Genomic DNA, 26,223 nt, shown 5'->3' with positions numbered 1-26,223 from the left:
TCATGCCCTATGAAAAGGGAACAGGGACTGAGTACTCGAAGGAAAGTCCCGTCTTCCCCCACTTTCCTCTTAAGCAGCAACCTCAGTGCTGCGGTTTCTATGTTTAGAAATTCCATTTTCTTCTCCCCTTGTAAATAAGTTGTTTTTATTTTTTTATAAAAATAACCACTTCTGCTTGCACCAGAATGAAAGACGGTCAAGTTAGAAATCATAATTCTAGATAGAAAAAGTGTTTCTTTACCTGTGGTACTAATAAATGGATCTTTTTAAAGTTCTACAACTTCTTGCTAGTGGATTTTGTTTGCTTTTTGCATTGCACTTGTTATCAGCAGTGAAACTAGATTGATTGGTTTCACTTTCTGGGTCTCATGATTCTAACTGAGTGTTTGGGTTGCAAGGCTGCCAGGGACCCTTAAATCTAAAAACTCCCTGATTTCATTTGAATGTAAAAAATTCTGAAAAGATTGCTGGCTGGTACAGGTTGAATAGTTGCCCCCTCTAAAACAGAATGTACATTTTGGGCTTGGTGCCAGTGCCCTCCATAAGACAGTGCTTTTGCACCTGATAGCAAGCTTGTGGGAATGGGTAAGAATTTACAGGGTGGCGATGGACTTTCCTGAGGGCTGTGTGTGTGAATGGTTATGATCAGTGGTTTTGAGTTGTGTTATTCCCCGGGCCTATACCAGAATTCCGTATGAGATCAGAAGAGTGAACAAAGCCATGTGAGCCTCATCATCAACATGCAGTGCTGAAGTAGCAAATTGGACTTTTTTGAAGGAAATCTTTAACTGTGGAAATCTTTATGCCAGAGCCATTTGCTGAATAAGGATCTATGTTGGCTCTTGTAGGAAATGGAGTGGAGGGAAGCCACCCCAAACCACAAAGGTACTAAGTCATTCCATTAATGAGAGAACTGAAAATAATCTTTTGATATCTTTATCCTTGTGAGTAACCAGCGAGTAGCCAGATAATTCTGTACTTTGGTGTCAGCCAAATTGGAGGATTTGGGATTGTACTGAAACGGTCACCTTTTTGAGGCATGCTTCTGTGGATCGCAATATGAACATACATTATGTTATGTGTCTGTGGCTGGATAAATATCTCCTTTCTGAAAAGGCTGTGTGACCTCTACATTTTCCCTCCCTGGATATCTAGCAACATGTTTCTTCCCAGTGTTTGGTTGGAAATCCCCTTCATTTTTCAGGTCAAGTCGGCATCTGTAGCCACACCCATGGTAGTAACAATGGAACCTTTTATTTTTAAGTTATACAGTAAAAATGTCTGTGCCCTGTACACACTGCGTTTACCATTGCTGCCACAGGCAGAGATGCATAAACACATAAATTTGCTTAGTATATGCAAGGCCTTGGTGATCACTGGTGACTATTATTAGTACTGGTCCGAAGCCAGTTATAGTAGAATCAGGAACTATGTGAGGTTCTTAAAGCTCTGTTGTTGTTTCCGCTACCATGGTTGTTGCAGTATAAGCACCAGCATAGATCTTAGTCTTGACTGTTAGCACTCCCTGCTTATGCCAGGCTTAAGATCCTCAGAAAATTTTTCGCACCTCAGTCATAATCTGCAGCACCCTCTGACATCCTGACCCCTCCCTCCCCCCATGTTGCATTGCTGATGCGCCTCATCTGTTCTCAGAACCCTCTGCTGTTCCAGTTTTGGCACTCTCAGGCACACTGCCAGTCATGCCAAATTATGTTGTTTTTATTTGGACAAATCTCATCTGGTTGTTGCGAGATAAACCTAATGCTTTCTTCATTTGTGACCAAGCTAGATTTAAACCCAAATCTCTGGAGGTGAAACTAAAATTGTTTCCTCCTTCCATTCAGATTTCCAACAGTTGATTTAACTAAATTGGTTCAGAAACTGATTTAATTAAACTGGAATAGTCCCCTTTTGTGAACAGTCATATTTTGGTTTAAACATGGCTCATTGATCTAGATTTAATTGGCAAGGAATGAAGCTAAATGAACACGAGGCATTCTTAAACCAGAATAAGTGTTCACACAAGGGGCTTGCACCAATTTAACAAATTTATTATGTAGATGAGCCCAAAATTTGGGTGCAGTGTCCTGTTGCCTGGGAACACTTGTTAGCATCTTTCTGGCATGAAGTTTGTTTTGAACAGGTGTTAATAAGACTTCCTGTGCTGTATAAACAGTATTTTTTAGTTCTCAAGAGTTCCATCAGAGCAGGGGTGGGCAAACTTTTTGGCCCGAGGGCCACATCTGGGTATGGAAATTGTATGGCAGGCCATGAATGCTCATGAAATTGGGAGTTGGGATATGGGTGGGGGTGAGGATTCCGTCTGGGGGTGCGGGCTCTGTGGTGGATCCAGAAATGAATTCAGTGTGCAGGAAGGGGCTCCGGGGTTGGAGTGCGGGGGGCAGTGAGGACTCTGGCTGGGGGTGCAGGGTCTGGGGTGGGGCTGGGGATGAAGGTTTGGGGTGCAGGAGGGTGCTCCGGACTGGGACCAAGGGGTTCGGATGGAAGGAGGGGAATCAGGGCAGGGGTTGGGGCATGGGAGGGGGTCAGGGGTACAGGCTCTGAGTGGCACGTACCTCAAGCAGCTCCTAGAAGCAGTGGCATGTCCCGCCTCTGGCTCCTACGCAGAGGTGCGGCCAGGCAATTCTGCATGCTGCCCTGTCTGCAGGCTCCGTCCCTGAAGCTCCCATTGGCTGTGGTTCCCAGCCAATGGGAGCTGCAGGGGTGGCACTTTGGGCTGGGGCATCGTGAGGAGCCCCTTGACTGCCCCTAACCCTATGTGTAGGAGCCGGAGGGGGAACATGTCGCTGCTTCCAGGAGCAGTGCGGAGCGGGGCAAGTCCTGACCCCATTCCCTGACTGGAACGCCGGAGTGGGGCAAGCCCCGGACCCTGCTCCCCGGCGGGATCTCGAGGGCCAGATTAAAATGTTTGAAGGGCTGGATGCGGCCCCTGGGCCGTAGTTTGCTCACCCCTGCATCAGAAGAAAGGAAACCTTTTGGTTATCCAGTGTGTGAATTAGAGTAAGAAACAGGTATCTGCTGTTGTCTCCTCTCTTGTCATCTTATCCCTACCCTGTGGGGTCCTTTTACTTTCTTGGCAAACATCATCTTTGAAGAAGCTGCTGTACCTTCTGAAACAGATGGTACAAGCTCTTGTTTCCAGTCCATAATGAAAAGTCACTGACTATCCAGAGATTGGGGAAAGGACTAATGCTGACTGCTTCCATTTCTATTACAGGTTCTCTGCTGTTAGATCTATCATCCCAACTCTTGCTCAATATTTTAGATTTGGATTTTGCTTTCACCTGTGTCATTCCTGGTTAATTTTACCTTTTAAATTCTGATATAATTTTATTTAAAAAAGTATGCACAAAGCAAGTGCCTTTGAACATAAATTACAAAAAACAAGTCAAACTAAAATCAGCATTTAATCCTGCTAACAGCGCTCTTAAAGCTTGATCTACAGCAGAACTCTTTCTAGCCTCAGCCCCCTACCTCTCCAAAAACCCAAGCAAATAGATACATTTTGCAGCATGTCTTGAAAGTCAACGGACCCCAAGCTACTTCACATCAAGGGGGAGCAGATTCCAAATCCTCATAGAGAAAGCTGTACTGCCAACCACTGCTCTTAAATCTAAAGGCCTCCAGTTTGAGTGCCTCAGCTAACTGCATCTGTAGCAGTCTGACATGTAGAGAAAGGTGGTCTCTGAACTAGGAAAATGCCAAGCCATTTAGGGCTTTAGAGGTTGAAGCCACCAACTCAAACTTCACCTGGAAACAAAGAAGCAGCCAGCACAGATCACGGAGCACTGAGAAACACTGCCTAAAAAATCAGCTGCAGCATTTTGCAGCAGCATATATTTGTTTGAGACACTTAAATTCCACATCAAGCTAAGTTTCCTGCACTGCACTTCTCATCCCTCTCTCTCCTTTTGTCTTTCATTCTGGGTCTCTGTCTTACATTGGCAGGGTGAGTGGTATAGTGCTGTACTCCTCCCACTCTTCCACAGAGAGAGGCAGTGACTTGTGTTTGCTTTAGTCTTTGATTTAGTGTCTGGGAATCACTCCCTCGCAAAGGGAGCCTGCGTCATTGAGAAATGTTTAACCTTCTGGCCTTGAAGTGAGGCTGGAAACTTTGCTGACAAGAACTAGAAGCTTGAACTAGAGTCTGAAAACATTCCTTACCCAAGCTGCCCTCTCCCTTGATCTGATTAGGAAGGGGATTCAAGTGAGATAAAAGTTTGGTTTGTGGGTCGAGCAGCTGCAATTTTTTGTGGAGAAAGGTGGCTGTTCAGTGCTAGATGAACAGCAACTAGGGACAGGTTTTTTGAGGGAGGAGGGTATATGCGAGGAGGAGGGTGGCTGACTCATGAGCAGACTCTAGCATTGTTGCTTTTCTTTTAAACACACTGACTTCCTAAAACTTTCCTCTGATTTTGTGTAAGGGGCTGGCTGTGCATAATATTACTAATAGAGTTCAGTATTAATGGTGTTGAGAAGCAAAGCAGCACAGCCTGCCAGACTATTTTAGAGCTGAAGTTCCTAGACTGTGGTCCTGGGAGCACTGTTCGTTTGTGGAAAGCTAACAGTTCACAGTGTGCTAGCTCTTCTCCTTTTTCACATCTGTGACTATAGATATCCAAACTGTACCTGATAAAGAAGAGTCTGGAGGCCTGTAAAAAGATCTAGAAATGAGAAGGAGACAGTCTAACTGCCTTCACTAGACACTGATGCTATTTGAAAGGATAGAAACCACCTTCAGGGACTTGGCATGTCTCCCACTGGTGTCTGGGCAGTATGTACAGGACAGTGATCCACAGGACCAAGTGGCTGGGCAGTATGTTCAGCAGGTCAGGGAACTGTGTTCAGAAGGAGAGGAGAACGAAGCAGAGAAATATGTATGAATGGGGAAGCAGTAGACATGGTATATCTTGATTTTTATTAAGGCTTTTGACACAGTCCCATATGATATTCTCATAAGCAAACTAGAGAAATGTGGTCTGGATGAAATTACTATAGGGTGGGTGCTCTACGGTTGAAAGACTACTCAGAGTAGTTCTCAGTGGTTCACAGTGAAAGTGAGAGGGCATATGTAGTTGGTTTCCACAAGGGTCAGTCCTGGGTCCAGTACTAGTCAATATTTTCATTAATGACTTGGATAATGGAGTGGAGAGTATGCTTAGAAAGTTTGAGGATGACATCAAGTTGGGAGGGGTTGCAGGCACTTTGAAGGACAGCATTAGGATTAAAAATGACCTTGACACATGGGAGAATTGGTCAGAAATCAACAAAATGAAACTGAATAAAGACAAGTGCAAAGTACTACACTTGTGCATTTGAACTTTTCCTTTCTAATTACAAAAGGGGGAATAACTGGGTGTGTGTTAGTATTGCTGAAAAGGATCTGGCAGTTATAGTGGACCACAAATTGAATGAGTCAACAATGTGATGCCGTTGTGAAAAAGGCTAGTATAATTCTAGGGTGTATTAACAGAAGTGTCATATGTAAGATACCTCTGGAAGGTAATTGTCCAGCTCTCTTTGGCACTGGTGAGGGCTCAGGTGGTGCACTATACCCAGTTCTTTTTAGGAAATGGGGAAAAATTGGGGAGACTCCAGAGGAGAGCAGCACAAATGATAAAAAGAACTTGAGGTATGAGAAAAGGTTACATAAGCTGAGCATGTTTCTTCTTCAGAAAAGAAGACCAAGCATGGACCTGATGAGTTTTTCATTTATGTTAAAGGCTGTTTATAAAGATGACTGTGATCAGTTGTTCTCCATGTCCACTGTAGGAAGGACCAGAAGTAATGGGCTTAATCTGCAACAAGGGAAATTTAGGTTATTAGGGAAAACTTTCGAACTATAAAGGTAGTTAAATTCTGGATTAGGCTTCCAAGGGAGGTTGTGAAATCCCCAGCATATAAGAACGGATAGTCTAGGTCAGTGGTTTTCAAACTAGGGGCACTGCTTGTTCAGGGAAAGCCCCTGGTGGGCCAGGTCGGTTTGTTTACCTGCCGCGTCCGCAGGTTCGGCCAATCGCGGCTCCCACTGGCTGCGGTTCGCTGTTTTTAGCCAATGGGGGCTGCAGGAAGCGGCGCAGGCCAACAGACGTGCTAGCCATCGCTTCGTGCAGCCCCCATTGGCCTGGAGCGGCGAACCGTGGCCAGTGGGAGCCGCGATTGGCCGAACCTGCGGACGTGGCAGGTAAACAAACCGGCCTGGCTTTCCCTGAACAAGCAGTGCCCCTAGTTTGGGAACCACTGGTCTAGGTTTATTTGGTCCTGCCTCAGCACACAGAGCTGTACTTTATGACCTTTCGAGGTCTCTTCCAGTTCTCTATTTCTATTATTCTATTTATGTGCAGGGAGAAAGAGAGATAGATGGAGGGGAAATATGAAATGGAGAGCTATCTAGTAGAAAATTAAAAAAAAGAGAATACATGCCTCATTAAAGAAGACTAAAAATACAAAGAATTTCCTAATACTACTTTTTTATGTTAGCAATTGGGGCATTTGCCCCAACGATGTTATGCAACTCTGAATGTGGGAGGAGGTAGGCCAGGCAGCTGCAAAGCGTGGTCCATGAGACTTTCTTTAAGATGTTATCCACAATCTCATTTTATAGTTATCCTGTCCAGGCAGTGGCAAGAATCTTTGATTAGAGGTGGAGGGAGTGGGGGGGTATGTGTAGGTTGTACCATTTTGAATTTAGTATAGCACATTCATCAGAAGTCAACATATGATAAGGTCTGTGTTGAAAAGTACAGATCTGAAGAGTTTGTGCTTAAGTGACTTGCATGTTCACCCTGCTGTTGGATGTGTCAGGGAGTGGGATATTTAGATGTTTGAGTATACAAACTCAGTTATTTGTCAAAGTGGAAAACTTCTTCCTCAGCGGCATGTTTGTCTGTTCAGTTATGTCTTCAATAAGCTTATTTTATAACATCCACACTCCAAATTCCCACCTTTGTACTTTTAGCTAGAAAAAAGATTGACAGCAGCAGCTCCTTCATCTCTAACCAATAAAACCTGTAAGAGTAAAGGTGTCAGGAATATGGTTATCCATGAACAAAGTTATGGCTAGGTCCTTCTTCCTACTGATGAGGGATGCAGCTATGGAAGTGCATTTTAATTGGAGGCAGTATAATCTTATGGCTAGACCAGAGCTGGAGGGCAGGATTCCTGAGTTTTAATTTTTTCTTTGGCACTGACTCACTGTGTGACTTGAGTAAATCACTTAACACTGTATGCCTCTGTTCTAACTCAATTTAACCAAAGAGAATACTTCCCTTCTTCAGAAGGGTGCTGTGAGGCTTACTCACTGAGGATTTGTGAAGTACTTTGATATCTTCAGATGAAAGGTGCTGCAGAAGTTCTAAGTATTAATGCCCCACATCCTTCTTTCATTCCTAATATCCCAGAATAAAACTGTTTTAGGCTGAAGTGTTAACATAGTTGAACTGGCTAGTGTGCACTAAAGTAAATTATTCTAAAAATACTTGAGAGCCCATTGTAAATGAGGCCTCTGCTGCTGCCTCCTATTCTCTACTTTTCTCCTTCCTTTCGTGCCACTTCGTACGCTTGGAACAGCATCCCAAGTCCCATATGCCAGTGCCTTCACCACCTTCCTTAAATCACTCGAAAGTTCTGCAGCCACTGGTCATCATCCCAGACGTGCAGGACGATGTGATCCCACCACTCAGTGTTTGTTTCCCGAGCCCAAAAGCGGCGTTCCACTGGGGTGAGGACCTCCGTGAATTCCACAAGCAGTCTCGTGTCGTAGCTAGTACGTGTGGCGAGATCAATGTCGCACTCCTCTTGCCTTTGTAGTTTAAGGAATTACTCCACTCCACTCGTGACGTATTAGTCAGAATGAGCAGTATATTGGTCATCAGTGCAGGATCCATTCCTGCAGCCCAAAGAGGCAGAGCGTGCAGTACATAAACAGTTGAAAGATGTCACCAAATGCGGATGGAAGCACAGGAATTGCTGGGATGTGAAGCAATGCATCACTGGGCCAGGGCTGTCCTTACCCATACGCAAAGTACGCAGCTGCATAGGGCACCAGGAAATTTGGGGCACCAAATTTCCTGGTGCCCTGCGCAGCTGTGTGCTGCTCCAGCCCCTACTTCGGCTCTTCCCCAGGCCCCTGCCCCGCCTCTTCCAGCCCCTGCTCTGCCCCAGCACCGCCCCCATTCCCTTGAGCTCTGCAGCAGGGCTGGGCCTGCAGTCACCGAAGCGGGGAAGTGCAGCAACCCGGCCCCAGTCACGCTGCCAGTGAGTGCTGAGGGGTGGTTCCCCCGTACCCTCCAAGCCACCCCCTTCCCCCCCCCCATGGAGGCCTGCCCCCCCCACGGGGGCGGCGGGGGGCTGCGTAGGGCCCCAGAATAGCTAGGGACGGACCTGCACAGGGCAATGGGACAGGACCCAGGATGCCCTGTGATCTCCTTCGCCTTCCCACAACTCTTAGCGGCAGAAGAGGAAGAGATGTTCTGTGGGGTAGCTGCCCAGAGTGCACCTCTCCAAGTACTGCTGCCAGTAGGAGCATGCTATTGTGCAGGCCACTGACAGTGTGAACACACAATAGCGGTTTCCCTTCAGTGCTCTCTAAGTGGCGCTGTAACTCTGCCTGTGTAGACATACCCTGAGAGAGCTTTTCCACATTACACTCTTCCACTGATGTCCATGCATTTTCTTGTGCCTGAACTGTTGTCCTGTGTTCGGCATTTGTCTGAGTTAGACAGCAAGCTCTTTGGGGCATCAGCCGGTCGACCCACCGGTAGGGGTGTTGAGGAGCTATCAATCGCACTACCTCCCCTGGAACCAACCCCAGTTCCTGAGCCTGATCCAGGTGTGGTTGGCCCTGACAGAGAGGCTGGACAGGAGGCACGTGGAGACCAAGAGGGACAGGAGGACCCTGTTCCCCCTTTAGCCTTCTCGTTATACTCCCCGGATGAGGCGGTTGCAGGCACCTTCATCTGTGCACCGCCCCCCATGGACAGCCGTGCCCACCAGGACCACCTCCGCAGGGTGGTGTGAAATATGGGCTTGCAGGTTGAGGAGGTAGTAGATTTAGAGGACTTGGTGGTTGAGATCCTGGCCCGGGAAGGCCTGCCGACGGTGGCTCTACCCCTCATCAAGACTATACAGGCCAATGCTAAGATCATTTGGCAGACCCTGGCCTCCATCACTCCCACTGTGAAGGGTGTGGAGAGGAAGTCTTCCCATCTAAGGGGTACAAATACCTTTTCACAGACCCACAGCCTTGCTCATGGGTGGTGCTTGCAGTAAATGAAAAGGAGAGGCAGGGAGAATAAGCCCCAGCGCCTAAGTCCAAGGATGCCAAGTGCCTAGATTTATTTGGTCATAAAGTGTATTCTACAGGGGGATTGCAACTCAGGATTGCCAACCAGCAGGCAATTCTGAGTAGTTACAACTTCAACTCCTGGAACTCGATGCTCAAGTTTAAGGAGCTGGTGCCAACAGAGTCCAGGGAGGGGTTTGGAACGATAGTGGAGGAGGGCAAGGTGGTGGCATAGACCTCTTTACAGTATAAAGACGCTGCGGACTCAGCGACACGCACCTTGTCCTCTGGTATCGCCATGAGGCGTAGCTCATGGCTGCAGGCCTCGGGACTCCCACCTGAGGTTCAACAGACTATGTAGGACCTGCCTTTTGATGGGGCAGGTCTGTTTGCGGAGCAGACTGACTCTAGGCTGCATAGCCTAAAGGACTCCAGGGCTACCAGGAAGTCCTTGGGTATGCACACTCCGGCAACCCAACGCAAACATTTCAAGCCTCAGCAACAGCAGCAGCGATCCTATCCTCCTTGGCCAAGGCAGGACTTTTATAGGAGAAGGGGCAGGAATGGCAGACGCAAGCCTTCCCATCCCCCACCCGGGCAAGGCCAGGCCTGACTAAACCACTGTCAGGTTTCAAGGAGGCCTTTTGAAGGTGTGACCGAGGACGGTGCACCGTCACAATTCCAGATCCTTCCCCGCCTTTCTTGAATTGTCTGTCCCACTTCTACCAGGCTTGGTCCCAAATAACTTTGGACTGCTGGGTTCTCCATATGGTAGAAGTGGAATATTCTCTCCAATTCTGCTCCTATCCTCCTCCCCACCCCGCTTCCCCATCCCTCTTCAGGGACCCTTCTCACGAGAAGCTCCTTATCCAGGAGGTGCGGACGCTCCTTGCCATGGGAGCAGTGGAGGAGGTTCCTCAGGAGGTCAGGGGCAAGGGATTCTATTCCTGATACTTCCTAATTGCCAAAGCCAAGGCGGGAGGGGGTCTCAGACCTATTCTAGATCTGCTAGGACTCAACAGATTCATGGTAAAATTGAAGTTCCGCATGGTGTCCCTAAGTACAATTATCCTTTCTCTGGATCAGGGAGACTCGACGTGAAAGACGTGTACTTCAATATAGCTATTCGGCCTGCACACAGGCAATTCCTATGGTTTGTGGTAGACCACAAACATTATCAATTTATGGTCCTTCCATTCAGCCTCTCAACAGCTCCCCGGGCATTCACCAAGTGCATGTCGGTCGTGGCCGCTTTCCTCTGTCGGAGGCAGGTGCAAGTGTACCCCTACCTCAACAACTGGCTCCTCAAGGGCTGCACTAGGGGGCAGGTGGAGTCTCAATTCCAATTGGTCAGATCCACGTTTGAGAGACTGGGTCTCCTCCTCAACTTGAGCAAGTCAACCTTGTCACCAACCCAAAGAATAGAATTCATTGGGTTGGTGTTGGACTCGGTTCAGGCAAGAGCACTTTTGCCAGATTCCCGATTGCAAGCCATGACGGACATCATTCAAGGCCTCCAGCAATACCCAACCACTACAGCAAGGGGATGGCTGAGTCTCCTTGGCCACATGGCAGCCTGCACTTATGTGACATGGCATGCCAGACTGAGGCTCAGGCCTCTACAGGCGTGGCTCACTTAGGCCTATCACCAGGGACGCGACAGCCTGAATTCAGTGGTCATGGTGCCGGGGTAGGTGCTCGAGTCCCTTCAATGGTGGCTTGACCCTTGGGCAGCCCTCCTTGTCCCTAGTAATGGAAAAACTGCCATGTTTTACATCAACAAGCCGGGTGGAGCCTGGTCCTGTCCCCTATGTCAGGAAGCCCTCCAGCTGTGGGAGTTCTGCATAGCCCACTCCATTCACCTGGAAACATCCTATCTACCAGGAGTTCAGAACGCACTGGTGGACCACCTCAGCAGGTCCTTCCGCAATCACGAGTGGTCCATCCGACTGGATGTCATACACCTCGTCTTCCAAAGGTGGGGGTTTCTCCAGGTCGATCTGTTTGCCACCTGGAGCAACAGAAAGTGCCCAATTTCTGCGTCTTCCAGAAACACAGCCCAGGCTCAATCATGGATGCATTCCTGCTATCCTGGGGAGGCTGCCTGCTCTACGCCTTTCCCCTGTTCCCACTCGTACACAAGGTCCTACTCAAGGTCTGCAGGGATGGGGCAGAGATAATTCTGGTGGCACCAGCGTGGCGTCGACAACATTGGTGCACCACACTCCTGGAACTGTCAATGAAGACCCCAGTCACGTTGCCTCTCCTCCCTGACCTCATTAGTCTGGACCATGGTTGCATTCATCACCCTGACCTGCAGTCCCTCTACTTCACGGCTTGGAAGCTTCATGGCTGGACCCCATGGATTTTCTATGCTCAGAACAGGTAAGGGAAGTCCTACTTGGCAGCAGGAAGCCCTCTGCTTGAGCCACATATCTGGCAAAGTGGAAGAGATTTACTTGTTGGTGTGACCAGTGTCATACACTTGTGTCCAGGCACCTGTACTTCTCATCTTAGAGTACCTTCTGCACTTGAAACAGCAAGGCCTGGCAGTGTCCTCTATAAATGTACACCTCGCTGCTATCTTGGCTTTCCACCTGGGAGCGTCTGGACGCTCCGTCTTCGCCAACCCTATAGTTGGTCGGTTCCTCAAGGGTCTGGGATGGCTGCATCCCCAGATCAGACAGGCTGTCCCCGCTTGGGACCTTAACCTGGTCCTCTCCAGGCTAATGGGGGCCCCCTATTGAACCACTGGTGACTTGCTCCCTTCTCTATCTGTCGTGGAAGGTAGCCTTTCTGGTCGCCATTACATCAGCAAGGAGGGTTTCTGAGTTAAAGGCCCTTACCTCAGACCCACCTTATATGGTGTTCCACAGGGATAAGGTGCAACTCAGACCTCACCCAGCCTTTCTTCCTAAGGGTGTCACACTTCCACACTAGTCAGGAGATTTTCCTGCCTGTTTTTTATCCTAAGCCTCATGCCAGTAGCCGTGAACAGAGGCTGCACTCCTTGGAAGTTCGGTGAGCATTAGCCTTTTCCATTGAGTGCACTAAGCTGTTCAGAAAGTCGAACCAGTTCATAGCGATGGCAGACTGGATGAAAGAACTCCGGTCTCATCTCAGAGAATATCTTCCTGGATTATGTCATGCATCCGGACGTGCTACGAGTTGGCCAGAATACCAGCCCCAGCTCTTATGGCACACTACACGAGGGCTCAGGCCTCATCAGCGGCGTTCCTGGCCAAGGTCCCGATACAAGAAAACTGAAGGGCAGCAACTTGGTCCTCGGTACATACGTTCACCTGTCATTACACCATAGTCTGGCAGGTCAGAGATGATGCAGCTTTAGTCAGAGCGGTGCGCCAATCAAAGATTCCATAACTTCGACCCCACCGCTTAGGTAAGGCTTGGAAGTCACCTAATTGGAATTGATATGAGCAAGCACTCGAAGAAGAAAAAACGGTTACTCACCTTCTCGTAACTCTTGTTCTTCGTGATGTGTTGCTCAGATCCATTCCAAATCCACCCACCTTCCCCTCTGTTGGAGTAACCGCCAAGAAGGAACTGAGGAGGCGCCGGGTCGGCAGGGTCATATATTGAGCGCCATGAAAGCGCCACTCCAGGGGGCTCCACAGCCGACCCGACGGATGCTGCTAAGGGGAAAAGCTTTCTGACGACTGTGTATGCGGCGTACACACACCTAATTGGAATGGATATGAGCAACACATCTCAAAGAACAACAGTTACGAGAAGATAAGTAACCATTTTTCTTGATGACTCAGCCTGTGTGTGATTTCCCAACATCTCTCACTTGAGCTTTATTTTGTGTGCTTTTTCCATAAAATGAATGATTTTCCATGTTTAGTTAGGAAACGTTGAATTTTTCGGGGTGGGGGGAGACATAGTGTACGCTTTTGGGTCATTTCAGGTTACCTGGGGAAAATGCTATGCTGAGGCTTGTTGGCAGGGAGGCAAATGATCATGTTGGGGAAAGGTATGAATGGAGTATACAGTGGGAGGGGCGAAGCTTCACATTTGGATTAAAGTTCTACTTTCCAACATCGCCTTGAATAGCTCAAAGAAAAATAAATGTTCAGTTCGGTTCATGCAGTTAAGAATGTAGGCTATGGAGTGGGAAGGGGAGAGGAGGGAGCACTGTTGAAATAACATACACCTGGAGTTATTTTCGAATGAGCCAGCTCAGGAAAGGCATTAAGGGACATAGCCAGAATATATCTTTTCTCTTTAAGAAAAAGCAGAATAAGTTAATTCGACTCAGCAACGCCCCCTGCCCCGAATAGTTCATTTTACCTCTGCACCATTTCCGTCCTTCCTTGGTCATGTTGAGATCCACTGTATGCAAAGCCCATGTCCTACAAGGTACATTAATCTGAATTTTGCAGTGGGGACACACAGATTATGTGGTGTTTCCCTCCTGCATGCTCTCGCTCACAATTCTTCCCTGAACCAGTCCAGTACATTCTGTGCACTTTCCATTGCTATATATTTTGCTATTAAAGTCATCTATTTTATGCTGCCTCTAGACTGTCAAAATTTCAGTGTGCTACAGATATTTGTATCAAAAACATAACTTTAGTTGTAAAAGTTGTCAGGGAAACTGGAAGCTTTGGCATTTGGGCAGGGAACTGTTCGGTTTTGGCACCCAGGAGGTAGTTGAAACTTCAACATAGGAATAAAGGTCTTTTGGGCACAGGGAAAGGCGAATTTAATTTTAAAAGGACTAAATTCTTCTTCACCTCCAGCAAAGTTTGAGAGTAAGTATCGGTCCTATTTCACCCCATACCTGGTATCTGCCACAATATCCCGTCATGAGGCCCTCTAGCTTTGTTTCTGCCAAAATGATAGAAAGTGAAATAATCAAGAATGTTGACATCAAAAAATGCCATTGTTAGAATCCAGAGTGTTAATTACTCATTGAGTGAATAGGGCTGTTCACACCTTTCACAATTGTATCTGAAATAGTTTAGTTGGTCAACATTTTGCAAGCTGTCTTTACAACTGGAGGGGGTAAATATTAATTTAATTAAAGCCTATGTTCTGGGGCATAATTTGTATCAAATTAGAAAGGATATTTATGTGGCATTTTGCATGACTGGATTATGTCATACACAGGGCTCTGATCCTATTATCATTACATAGGAAATCTCATATCTCTGTAGAAAGATATTGGCCTTCTGGGCAGGGGGTCTCAGTCATAGGGGTGAGAGTGAGTCTTGCCCAGTAGCTGTCTATAAATCTAGCACAAACTGAGAAGCAAATGAATGTTGCTATCATTGCTGATCCATTCACAAGTACTGTATACATCTGCAGTGTAGACTGACTGTTTCCTGTCTTATGCTTTATGTAGAAATAGCTTTGGACCAAACTGACCTTTCTAAATGCTTCACATAGCCCTCGGGATGTAGAGAAAGGGGGAGTGTTGGAAGCGGGAGTCTGTACTGAAGGGACCTAATTTCCAGAATCTGAAACGGGGAGGGAGGAGTACTTTCTGCTCAGCAAATATCGGAGTTATTGCAAAAACGTCTTGGACTTTGGGCATGCTCCAGCAAGAAGGAAGGTAGTCTCTTCTGTCCTGTCCCAATTATTCCCTTTTCAAAGGAAATTCGTTCCAGAAGACACCTTATAGACGAACAGACAGATTGGAGCATAAGCTTTGGTGGGTGAATACCCACTTCGTTGGATGACGTGCATCTGACAAAGTGGGTATTCACCCATGAAAGCTTATGCTCCAATACATCTGTTAGTCTATAAGGTGCCACAGGACTCTTTGCCACTTTTACAGATCCAGACTAACACGGCGACCCCTCTGATACTTGATTCCAGAAGACCGTTTCAGAGAATGTCGTCCCCCCCTCCCCATTTTCTCCTCACCACCTGCAGCAAGAACTTCCTCTCTCTGCTGCTTTCAGTAGCAATTCCAACTTTCTTATAAATGACATTTAATTTACATTGATTTGAACAAAACCACTTCAAGAAAGAAATACCATGTTATGAGTACAAGAAAGCAGTTCCTGTTCCTGACTTGAGATGAAGTAAATTTCTTGTGTTTCTGTACAGTTTAATGGAGCTTTTGGCCATTCCAACTCTCCTGTCTGCATACCATATGGATGAAAGGATTTGGGATTTATGTTGCTGAAATAAGGGACCCAATAGTAGGTGACAGGAGGGATGATTTAATGAGACCAGACCGTGAATGTGAGCAAGTTAAATACCTCTCCTAGATCTCTGAATCTTTGATGATTTGGTTCCATCAGAACACAAAGCTACTATTGTTAGGTGGTTGCTTCAGTCTGTATGATTGATTACTCTGTCTAAAATATTTGCTATGTGGCCAGAAAGGTTTCTGATCCAAGTGTCTAGTCTGTGATGACCAGAATTTATCAGACAAAATGGTGAAAAAATCAATAAAACATGACTGGATGTGTCGAGTTGGTGTACCAACCCTGTCTTCAAGGGAAGTGATTTGAATGGGTGCTGTTATGGTTTCATAGCAGGCTTCCAAATAATTGCTTTTAAAATCCCCTGTCCTTGTCATTGAAGTTCTCTGTTGTGGCCACTGTCCTCTGCCCAACCAGCCCTTTGGATAGGAAACTCTACATAGGCATAATTATTTTATAATAGTAGAGCTTATGTACAGCCTGCTTGGGCCCCCTATTAACAAAACTGTCTCAGACTGGATTTAAAAAAAAAGTTTTTGGAGTTTTATTTTAAATAATTTAAAGGTTTAGTTGGCTTGTTTCTCTATTTTATTTAAGTTTACATTAAATTCTTGAACTGTATAGACTCCTCAGCATGTACTGAACTGGTGTAGCAGTTCATTCTAGCAGTGTCTAGAAAATTGTGTTGCACAATACTTCTGCTTTGGCATGACCTGGAGGGTTAATCAAACTCTGATCAAAGTGGGGTTAGACATCCATTCCTTGAACTGGACTGCTGTCCCCTGCATGCATATTTCACAGAAAAGGTTTGTGGATTTGATGTGCATGTTTGCAAGGAAAGGCAAACTGGCAAACCTTGGATGTGTTTCAAGGGTGAGAGAATTTGTGTATGTGGTGAGGGTTGTTTAACTTTTGCTGTTTTGTAAAGTATACTTTGGCAGCTGGAAGATGCAGAGAGCAGCACTCAGAATTGGAGACAGTGATGTAATGAGAAAGTGACATAGAAAGGAAGTGGTGGGGAGTGGGAAGGGCTCAGTGTACTTTGACATCATCTGATAGATTTTCCAGCCTGCTCAGCAGCTATTTTTACATCTCTAGCTCACAACATTTAGAACTCAGTTTGTCAGGCAGTGAAAGCCAACTTGCCAAAAGTGGGGGTGGTGGTATATCCCAGGATGGGTTGAGGGGCTGCAGAGCTGTTCTGCAACTAGGCAAGGATCCAGATTCCCAGGCCTGCGTGCTCTTACAGAGAATCCACAACTGTGCTTTACCTTTAGCCACCTGTCTCTCATGGATAGGAATATTCTGAGCTGGCTGTAGCAGCTGTGACCAGATGATTGAAAAGATCAGTGTATATGAACTGCAGGCTTCTCCTGAGAACTAAAGAGGCAAGCTTTTGACAGTGTTCCCAACTTAGTCTCTTTAATTCTCTCTGAAGGTCTTTATTGGTGGGAGGTAGAATCCTGGGAACATCCAAAGTTAACTGTAATTTATGTAATACAATCCTTATCAGTTAAAAGGGTCACAAACCACCAGTATGGGTTTTTTTTCCACTATTTATTTAGGAAGTATTAACAGGTTTACAAATTCTTGTCATGTAAATATTGGAAACAAAACTATTATCATTAGAATAATGAGCTTTTGTTTAAGGAGATGTTATACAGAAATATAGGAATCAAATCTCTGTATTTACTCCTTATATCGACTCCTTGACATCCTCCACTCTTCCTCCTCCTCAAAGATCGCTCTCCCTATTAATTAAGTCATCTTAGACCTGGCAAAAACTGTATGGAAAACTCCAGTGTCGGTAGCGCCTACCTGCAGGTGGGTGGACAAAATATACTATGTCCCCGCCATGGAATCTGAATTCCTCTTCTCCCACCCGCCACCCAACTCTATCATGGTGGATGTCGTCAACTGCCATCCTGTGGCCGACACCACTAGTTGAGGGTCACTCCCTATGTTTGGGACTGGAAGCACCTGGACCTTTTTGGAAGGAAGGTGTATTTCTCGACCATTCTTCAATTACATCGCCAATTACCAGGCCCTCACAACAAAATATGATTAATATAAACTGTTCAAAACTGAATGAGTTTATTGAACAGATGCTGGAGTCACATTGTGACCAATTTGAGGCTATTGTCCAGAAGGGCCAGTTAGTGGCAAAGACATCTCTGCAGTCTGCCCTCGCCGCAGTCAACATAGTGGCTAGGTCCATTTCCACGGCTGATTTCTCACAGATGATTTCTCATTTTCACTCTGGGACAAGACCACTTCCAATACAGGGTGCTCCCCTTTGGGCTATCATTGGCCTTGAGAGTATTTTCCAAGGTTCTCTCAGTGGTGGCTGTTCACTTAAGCACTCAAGAGATCATGATTTACCTGTACCCAGACAATTGCCTTCTCAGAGCCTGATAGCTCCAGGAGGCTCACCAAGTCACTAAAGCTGCAATGCATTTGTTTATAGAACTGGGCCTACAGATCAATACCCAGAACTCAAGCCTTGTCCCAGTGCAACACCTGGAATTCATAGGGGCCAACCTCGACTCATTACAGGTGCAGCACGAGGAGGGGGACAGCACATGTGAGGGCCTAACAGACACTGCTACTGAAGTTCTCCAATCAGCAATGCAGGGATGCAAGCACACCTACAATGGAGCAACCATAGGTTCACACATCTTAAAGAACCATCGTTACTGCACAAGGTGAGCAACTTCTTTCCAGTGTGCAACTGTCTGCATCACATGATGTCATCTATACCGCCTAAATTTTTGCACTTTAAAAAAAAATCCCACAAACTCGCACAGCTCTTCTCGCTGTCTGCCATCACTGATAGAAGCATGAAGCCTGCATAGCTCTGCACTATTGCCATAAGTGTTGCAAGCACAGGACTTAGAATCCTCTGGTATTTGCAGAACTGTAAGAATTGAATCAGCATGGAACATGACTGTTTCTTGGGGGATAGATGGCTGTGGCACATAGCAAGAGCCAATTCGAGGTTGTTGGTGGCATTCCCAGAGCAGTTACAGATGGTAGAGAGAGCACTGCTTCTGGACCTGAGAAATGAGCACTGACTGGTGGGACTGCATCATAATGCAGGCTTGTGATGATGATAAGTGGCTGCAGAACTTTCATATGCACAAGGCCACATTCCTGGATCTATGTGCCGAGCTCACCCCAGCCCTCCAGTGCAAGGACACCAAACTGACAATGGAGAAGCGAGTGTTGACTGCACTGTGGAAACTGTCAACGTGGGATTACTACCAGTCAGTGGGAAATCATTTTGGAGTGGGGAAAATCCACTGTGGAGGCCATTGTAATGCAGGTGTGCCGGGCCATTAATCATCTTCTGCTATAGAGAACTGTGGCTGGCGGCAATATGCAGGACATAGTGGCTGGATTTGCAGCAGTGGAGTTGCCGAACTGCAGCAGAGCAATAGACATTGCACCTGCCCTGTTTTGGCCCCAGAGCACCTTGCCGCAGAGTACATAAAAAGAAAGGGCTGCTTTTCTATGGTTTATGCAAGTATTGGTGGACCATGGATGATGTTTCACTGACATCAGTGTTGACTGGTCAGGGAAGATGCATGATGCTTGTATCTTTAAGAACACAGGACAGTTCATACAGATACAAACAGGGACCTTCTTTCCTGACTGGCGGGTTACCACTGGCAATATTAAAATGCCAGTAGTGATTCTGGGGGACCCAACCTACCTGTTAGTCCCCTGGATCATGAAGCTGTATGGCAGCCACCTTGACAGCACCAAGGAAAGATTCAACTACCAGCTGAGCAGGTCAGATGACAGTTGAATGTCTTTCGTAGATTGACGGGACGCTGGCTGTGTTTACTAACCAGATTGCATGTCAGTGAAGAAAAACCCCAATGGTTATAGCTGCCTGCTGTATCATGAATAATATCTGTGAAACGAAGGGGGAAGAGTTGCTGCTGGGGCGGAGGTGGAGCAGCTAACTGCTGAGTTGAACAGACAGACACAAGGACTATTAGAAGAGCTCAATGCAGAGCCATATGGCTCAGTGGCTTTGAAAGAGCACTTTAACAGTGAGCCACAGTAATGCATTGTGATGTACTATGTTGTGTCTGATCTTGCTGTTTTGGTGCCTGTTAATAATTGTGTGGTGCTTGGAGTACATGTGTGAATATAACACTGTCAATGCACCTATTAATTTTGCAGTGCTTACTGTACTGCCCTTGATGCCACATGGAATATTAAGGGCAGGCGCAGGGCACAGTTGCCAACTTTCACGTGGTAAATAAGCACCCCGACTTTCACAATAAGCCAAAAATCAAACTAATCCCATTGCAAAACAAGACCAAAACAAGCCAGTCCCTAAGAACCCCAACACTCTATGTGACTAGATCTCCCCGGCTTGCAGTCTCGGACTGTGGTGGGTCTGCAGTGCACCCTGACTCTCTTTCTCCCTTGCCCCTGCTTGCCCCCCTTGTCCCTGCTTTCCAGGAGCCGATCAAAAAAAAGAAGCAACAAGCTATAAGCCAACAAGCAACTCACAAATCAATTAAGCCAAAAACAAGCCCAATTTCTGTTTTTTTCCCCCCCATGGGTTTGGCATGTCTGGTGCAGGGAGATGTTTTAATGGAGTTCTTCACTGACTGCAAAGGGAGGTTAGCCTGTGATTCTTGAACCTGTAGATCCAGAAAAGTCTGCAGTATCTATTTGTTGTCAGAGAAGCCCCATTATATCCTGATGCAGCTCCCTCCTCTTTTTCTGCTTGAACTTCTGGACCTTTCTCCTGTGCACCCTTTCCTTCTCCAGGCTGTCTTCAGTGTTTACCCTCCAGGTCCTTTACTCATGGTCTGATGCAGCACTGGCTTGCAGGATTGCATTGAACACCTCTCCTTTCTCCTCCTCATCTGGCTTGCACGTGGAGGGGAAACCCCTCAAGGCAGCAACCATAGCAGCTGCAGATAGTACACACAGGTTCCATTGTCAATATAGTCATAAGAGAAAGCAAAAGTTAAGATTCAGAACACCCTTTCCTCGCTCCCCTAATGTTTTAAACAAGACATGCTTATTGTTCTGCTTCTGAGTGCTTGTGCATGGTGCCACTCACAACACCAGCAGTGTTGAGTATGGCCTGTCAGGGGTGAGGAAATGAGGAGGAAACTGCTGCATTGCATGAAACTGAGTGTAGGGCACTGGCACTGACTACTGACACGATTTTCCACAGGTGATAGCGGTGGTAGCTGATATCTCACTCCTTAGGGTAACTAAGACAGAGAGAGCACTGTTGTCGTTGGCATCCTGAAGTGTCCTGGGCCCGTATGCTGCTAGCCTGGGTACTGCAGTGGTGTCTGCTGAAATTATCACAGACTGGCCTGAGAAAATGTCTTACTATGGAGGAAGAAATAAGGCTGCTATCCCTAGAAACTTAGGGGAGAGGATTGCAGAGTGCCTCCATGAAAATTTCATCAGGATCTCTCAGGTGGATTCAAGGGGCATCCCTGTGTGCATAAACTGCTCTGCATGTCCCCTGCCTCCCCCGCTCACCTATCTACTGGAGAATGAAAAGCCGATAACATCACTTCTTAGTTGAACTGTTACCTCTTCTAGTACAAATAAATGTATGTAAACTAGATAGCTGTGTCCTTTGAAATCGGGGGTGTCATCACTGTAATGGAAAATAAATTTATACACTTACTTGAAGATTCTTCCCCTGCTGTTCAACTGCTGGGACTGACTGGACTGAGGTGAAGTCTCAAACAGGTCTTGGCCTGTGGCATAGCTGGACCCACGAGTTAGATGTCCCCACTCCTTATCTCCCTCCTCCACCACCTCCTCGTTGTTCACAGCAAGAGCCTGTGACTCAGGCTTCTCAGAGGTAACGACAGCGTGATGGGTGGTGGTGGAGACCCCACCAAGTATCGCATGCAGCTGTTGGTAGAAGTGCCTGGTCTGTGGCTCAGCAGGTGAGGCTTAACTTTCAGCAAGAAGGAGAAGCAGAGTTATCAAGGTGCTGTAGGAAACTCTAGGAGCAGCCAAGACTGAGGAGAAATCTTAGGCTGAGATTTATGATCTATTATTCAACTGGCCTCCCAGGTTTTCTGATATTCCTGCCACAGTTCCTTGGCTTGCATGCAGCACTGCTGCTGGTTCATGTTCTACCCCTTCTCTTGCATCCCCCATGCCATCTTCTTGTAGATGTCCACATTTCTATGGCTGGTCCGTAGCTGTGCTTACACAGTCTCTTATCCCCACAGGCTCTGGAGATCCAGTATCTCCTGTCTAATAATAAGCTGGAGCCTGCAGCCAGCATGGTCAGTTGGGCAGTTGTACACAACAATGGAGAACTGTTAGGTGTGCTCGCCAATCGGGATAATCAGTAGAAGGCATTTCAAAAATCTGCAGGGCTTTAAAGGGGGGCGGGCCTTCTGGCCTCCGTGACCCCTGGACAGTGAAGGTCACAATTGTGACCAGAGCTGTCGGAGTTGGGTATTTTGGGACAGCTGCTGGAGGACTGCTAGGGTCAACATAAGTAACAGAACGTCTACACTTGTGCTTCATCGGCCTCAGTACATTGACCATGGCTCAGTGCCACTTGTGGAGGTGGTGTTACTGTAATGGGGTGCTTACATCAGTGGGAGACAAATTTAACTGTAGACCTTTGCACAGCTAGGATGACACAAGGGGGCTTATATTAACCAAATTCTGTAGTGTAGAGTACGCCTTATGCAGAAGTCTGTTCCACCTTGTATTTAGCTATGACATTCTGCGTATCTTTTGCAGACTGTTAAAAACTCAAAATAACTAATTTTTAAATCTCCAGTTTCCAACAGAGCATGAATAGTCTAACCTGAAGTTTTTCTTTTTTAAAAACAAATGACAAGGAAAGCTTTGTGCCTCCTCCTCTGGTGATGATGATATGCATCTTCTTATCAAAGGAGAAACTGGCTCTGATCCTGTAAGCAGTCCTGTTATGTTGTGCCTTTGTGGAGCCTTGTTGACTTATGTGGGACTCAGTAGGTGCAGGAACCTGTCTGCATGGAACAACTTGATTATTTCTGGACAAAAACTACATTAAGATGGAGTTAAGGCTGAGAGCATGCATGAGTAATTGAGGGTAAAAACCATTACAGGGATCTTGTAATTTCCTCCCCAAAAACATTATAAGCACAGGAAATTCAGACTTTAACTTAAAAGAAATCCAAACACATTAACATAAGAAATGCACTGTTAAGGCACCCAAGAAATCTTAACTTTGCTCTGTTGTGACGCTATGAAATAACAATACAATTATGATTAACATATACTACCTTTTAGAGATACTTTGTTTTTTCCTTATTGTATCACTATGGAACAGAATTAAGGTCCCCCCCCCCCTTTTATTGTTTTTGGTATTTGACTGAGTTCAACTTTTATTTTTCGTGGGGGCGTTTTTCAGTCAGAAATACCAGGCCTTCACAGATACAAAATTTGTATCCGCATCCGATCTGCAATTCGCAAAAATGATCCATGGATATAAAGCGGATGTCCGTGGATTTGCAGGGCTCTATTCATTTTATCAAGTCACATGAGGCCATAATCCGAGCTGCAATCCACTCTCTCCACCCCAGTCCAACTACATTGCTCCCCAAAAGTGAGTTTTGGAATGGGGAGAGCTGCAACTGAGGTTATACCCTCATGTGACAACATAAAGTTCTCCAATTAGTGAAGAGTTAAATGGGGACTTATTTTGTCTCAATTAGAAGTGCATAATTTTTTTAGGGATGGAGGTAGATGTAGAGTTTGAGCTTTTTTCCCCCTATATGTTTGGTTTTGTCTTTTACTATCTTTTTACCTTGCCGTTCACCTTTATGATCTACCTGTCTAGACATCATGCAGATGGATGCATTAGAAATGTATAGGAAGAAACTGATTTATAGTAATCAAAATTAGGCTTAAAAATAAGTGATATCACATGCAGTGTACTAATTTTTGTTACCTTCTTGAATTGCATGAGCCCCACAGCATGTGTAGGAAGATACAATTACAGCAGCCTAATTTAAATTACACAACAATCTAATGGTAACAAATGAAAAAAGAGTGAAAAATACAGTAAGCAGAATATATATTATAGCACATGAAAAGATGGGAGTTGCCTTACCCAAGTGGGGGGTCAGTGCTTATGAGGCAATTCAGTTAAGGTGGAAGTGGCCTATTCTCAACAGTTGATTACCACCTTAATTGAATTGGCCTCGTTAGCACTACAAAAGTAATTTTCCCTCCCTTGGTGTTCACCCCTTCTTGTCAACTGTTGAGAATAGGTCACTTCCACCTTAATTGAATTAGCTTGTTAGCACTGACCCCCCACTTGGGTAAGGCAACTCCCATCTTTTCATGTGCTATAATATATATTCTGCTTACTGTATTTTTCACTCTATGCATCTGATGAAGTGGGTTTTAGCCCATGAAAGCTTATGCCCAAATAAATTTGTTAGTCTCTAAGGTGCCACAAGGACTCCTCGTTGTTTCATCTGCTAAGAGGTGGTTCTTCCAGGTCAGGGTGCAGGTATATTAATGGGGGCAGTGTGTGTTTGGAAGGTTGCACTATCACTGTCTGAGTTTACGTTTTCTGGGCCTAAATAGAGGATCCTTTCCCAGAGCCTTGTCTCTTTGTTTTGAGTTAATAGTGGGGGTGTGGGGGAGGGGAGAGAGAAGGGGGAGGATAGGAATGGGACACGGTCACGTGATTTTGCTTGTCTGGCAAGTGTTAGGGGTCTGAGTAGAGAAACCAACTGTGTACTATTTTGGGTGAATGAGGTTGGCTGTCACTGCAAGTGGTTTCACGAAGAAGCCCACCCCTCTGTTATGCAGACTGCAAATTGAGATCTATCCCCCTGCATGCACACTCTGCCTATTGAAGCAGGGAGGTTTCTGTGGCCGAGCCTGGTGCTGACAGGAAGGAAATTTTTTCTTTTTTTTGCTGGGACTTGTTGATTCTAATCAGGATTTGTCACTGCCTCCATTGTCTATCTGTCCCTGTGCAAGCTCAGCCTTGGAGTCTATCATTAAGCAGCCTTCTCAGTGCAGTGACAGATAGTGACTGGGGCCTTCTGTGAGGATTAAACAGCCCTTCTTCTGGCCTAAGGGACATCTTCTTTGTTACTGCATCTGCCTTCTGACCCTGGGACGTCCTCCAGCATGTTGGATAAAGCCAAGACGCTCCAGCCTGCTTATGTCGGGATTGTGCCACTTGCAGAGACTGTGTCGAAGCAGGGGAAGAGCTGTTCAAACACTTGTCAGGATTCATACCACAGCTTACGGGAAGGTTAGCAGTCTCTGCCCTGTTTGCCTTTTTTGTTTTTATCTTGAATCTCTCTGGTCTTCCCTTCACATTTCTCAGCAGTCATCCAGACTCAGGTGTTTACTGATGGCTCCTGTGCTCTGCCACCCCAGAAGACCCATAACCATTCTTACAGAGCTGTATTAGTACAATGTATAGACTAGTGGTTCTCAAACTTTTGTATTGGTGACCCCTTTCATACAGCAAGCCTCTGAGTGTGACCCCCCCTTATAAATTAAAAACACTTTTTTTTACATTTAACACTATTATAAATGCTGGAGGCGAAGCAGGGTTTGGGGGTGGAGACTGACCGCTCATGACCCCCTGAGTGGTCATGACCCCCAGTTTGAGAACCCCTGGTATAGAGTGTTTCATCAGTGCTTAGTTGCTGTGGATGGCTTCCGTTTTCTTTCAAGGTTCTAATTCATTACTGTATGTGCATAGAGGGCTCTTGTAATCAGGAGATGGGACTTTTTAGTGAGAAGTGTAAAGACTTGGCTTTCATAAAAGCCCTTTGGCCTTGGAGTGGGAAGATGTGGCACTTTTCGGGGAGTACGGGAAACCCCCTCCCTTTCACAGGAAATGGTTTAGGCACAGGGTACCTTAACGTTTGAAGGAGGTCTGAGACGGAGCTTTTCCATGAATATTGAATACAATTTTATTTTAAACATTTTTATTGTGCTATAAATGTACTTGATACTTTAACAAACAGATGAGCCATGTTCTCTATCCCAAAGAGCTTATAACCTAAACACAAGGCACAGGACAACATTCAGGAGAGGAAAAGTATGAAGAGCAGTGGTGCTGGGAGGATTGTTTGAAGGTGTGGGTTTGAAGGCGTGGGAAGACGATGATTGATGAATGACGGCAAGAAGAGTGTTCCAGGCATAGTACGCAGTATGATAGAAGGCAACAAACAAAGCTGGGACATGGGATGAAGAAAATAAGAGGGTTAACTTCATCAGAATGAGTAGTGGGAACACTTAGGTAGGAGCAAGACTATAATAGACCCTTGTAGATGAAGACAAGAATCTTTAATATAACATGCTGAGAGGGAAGCCAGTAGATGGATTCAAAGAGGGGAGTGATATGATCTGAGTGAGAGGAGAGGAGGATGAGTTTAGCAGTGACATTTTGGACAAACTGGTGAGGAAGAGTTGAGAGGCAAGGAGCCAGATGGGAGAAGGTTACAGTAATTAAGGAGCGAGAGATGGTCAGTGCATAGAAAAGGATTTTAGCAGCTGGATTTAGATTCCCTGCACCCTTCCACCTCCTCTCCCACCCCCAGCTCCAGGACTGCAGAGGCTGCCAGCACAAAGTGAATAAAGCCCCTACCCAAACCCCTATATTTAGTGTAAAAAAGAAAGTGTAAAACTTTTCTGCATTGCAGGTGTGTTAGGCACTCTCTGAGGCAGAGGAGATACCTGTGGCATGCCACT

At 46.1% G+C, this 26,223-nt stretch overlaps 1 protein-coding gene across 12 annotated transcripts in view; it reads left to right on the top strand.

Moving 5' to 3' along the window:
* Positions 1 to 26,223, top strand: part of MRTFA (myocardin related transcription factor A) — a 172,877-nt gene that overhangs the window by 53,726 nt on the left and 92,928 nt on the right. For 7 of the 12 annotated variants that reach the window (XR_006289908.1, XM_043543849.1, XM_043543848.1 and 4 more), the window contains one exon: positions 24,590 to 24,769. The exons of the other annotated variants lie outside the window; for them this stretch is intronic. Coding sequence is in view for 6 of the 7 variants with exons in the window: in XM_043543849.1 (XP_043399784.1) it covers positions 24,590 to 24,769 (180 nt within the window). In the remaining variant the exon portion in view is untranslated. The remainder of the gene's footprint in view (positions 1 to 24,589; positions 24,770 to 26,223) is intronic. 12 annotated transcript variants of the gene reach the window in all.

Source organism: Chelonia mydas, chromosome 1 (genome assembly GCF_015237465.2).
Source record: "Chelonia mydas isolate rCheMyd1 chromosome 1, rCheMyd1.pri.v2, whole genome shotgun sequence".
Lineage (NCBI taxonomy): Eukaryota > Metazoa > Chordata > Testudines > Cheloniidae > Chelonia > Chelonia mydas.
Note: the sequence above shows the minus strand (reverse complement) of the source record. Positions and strands in the feature narration are given on the sequence as shown.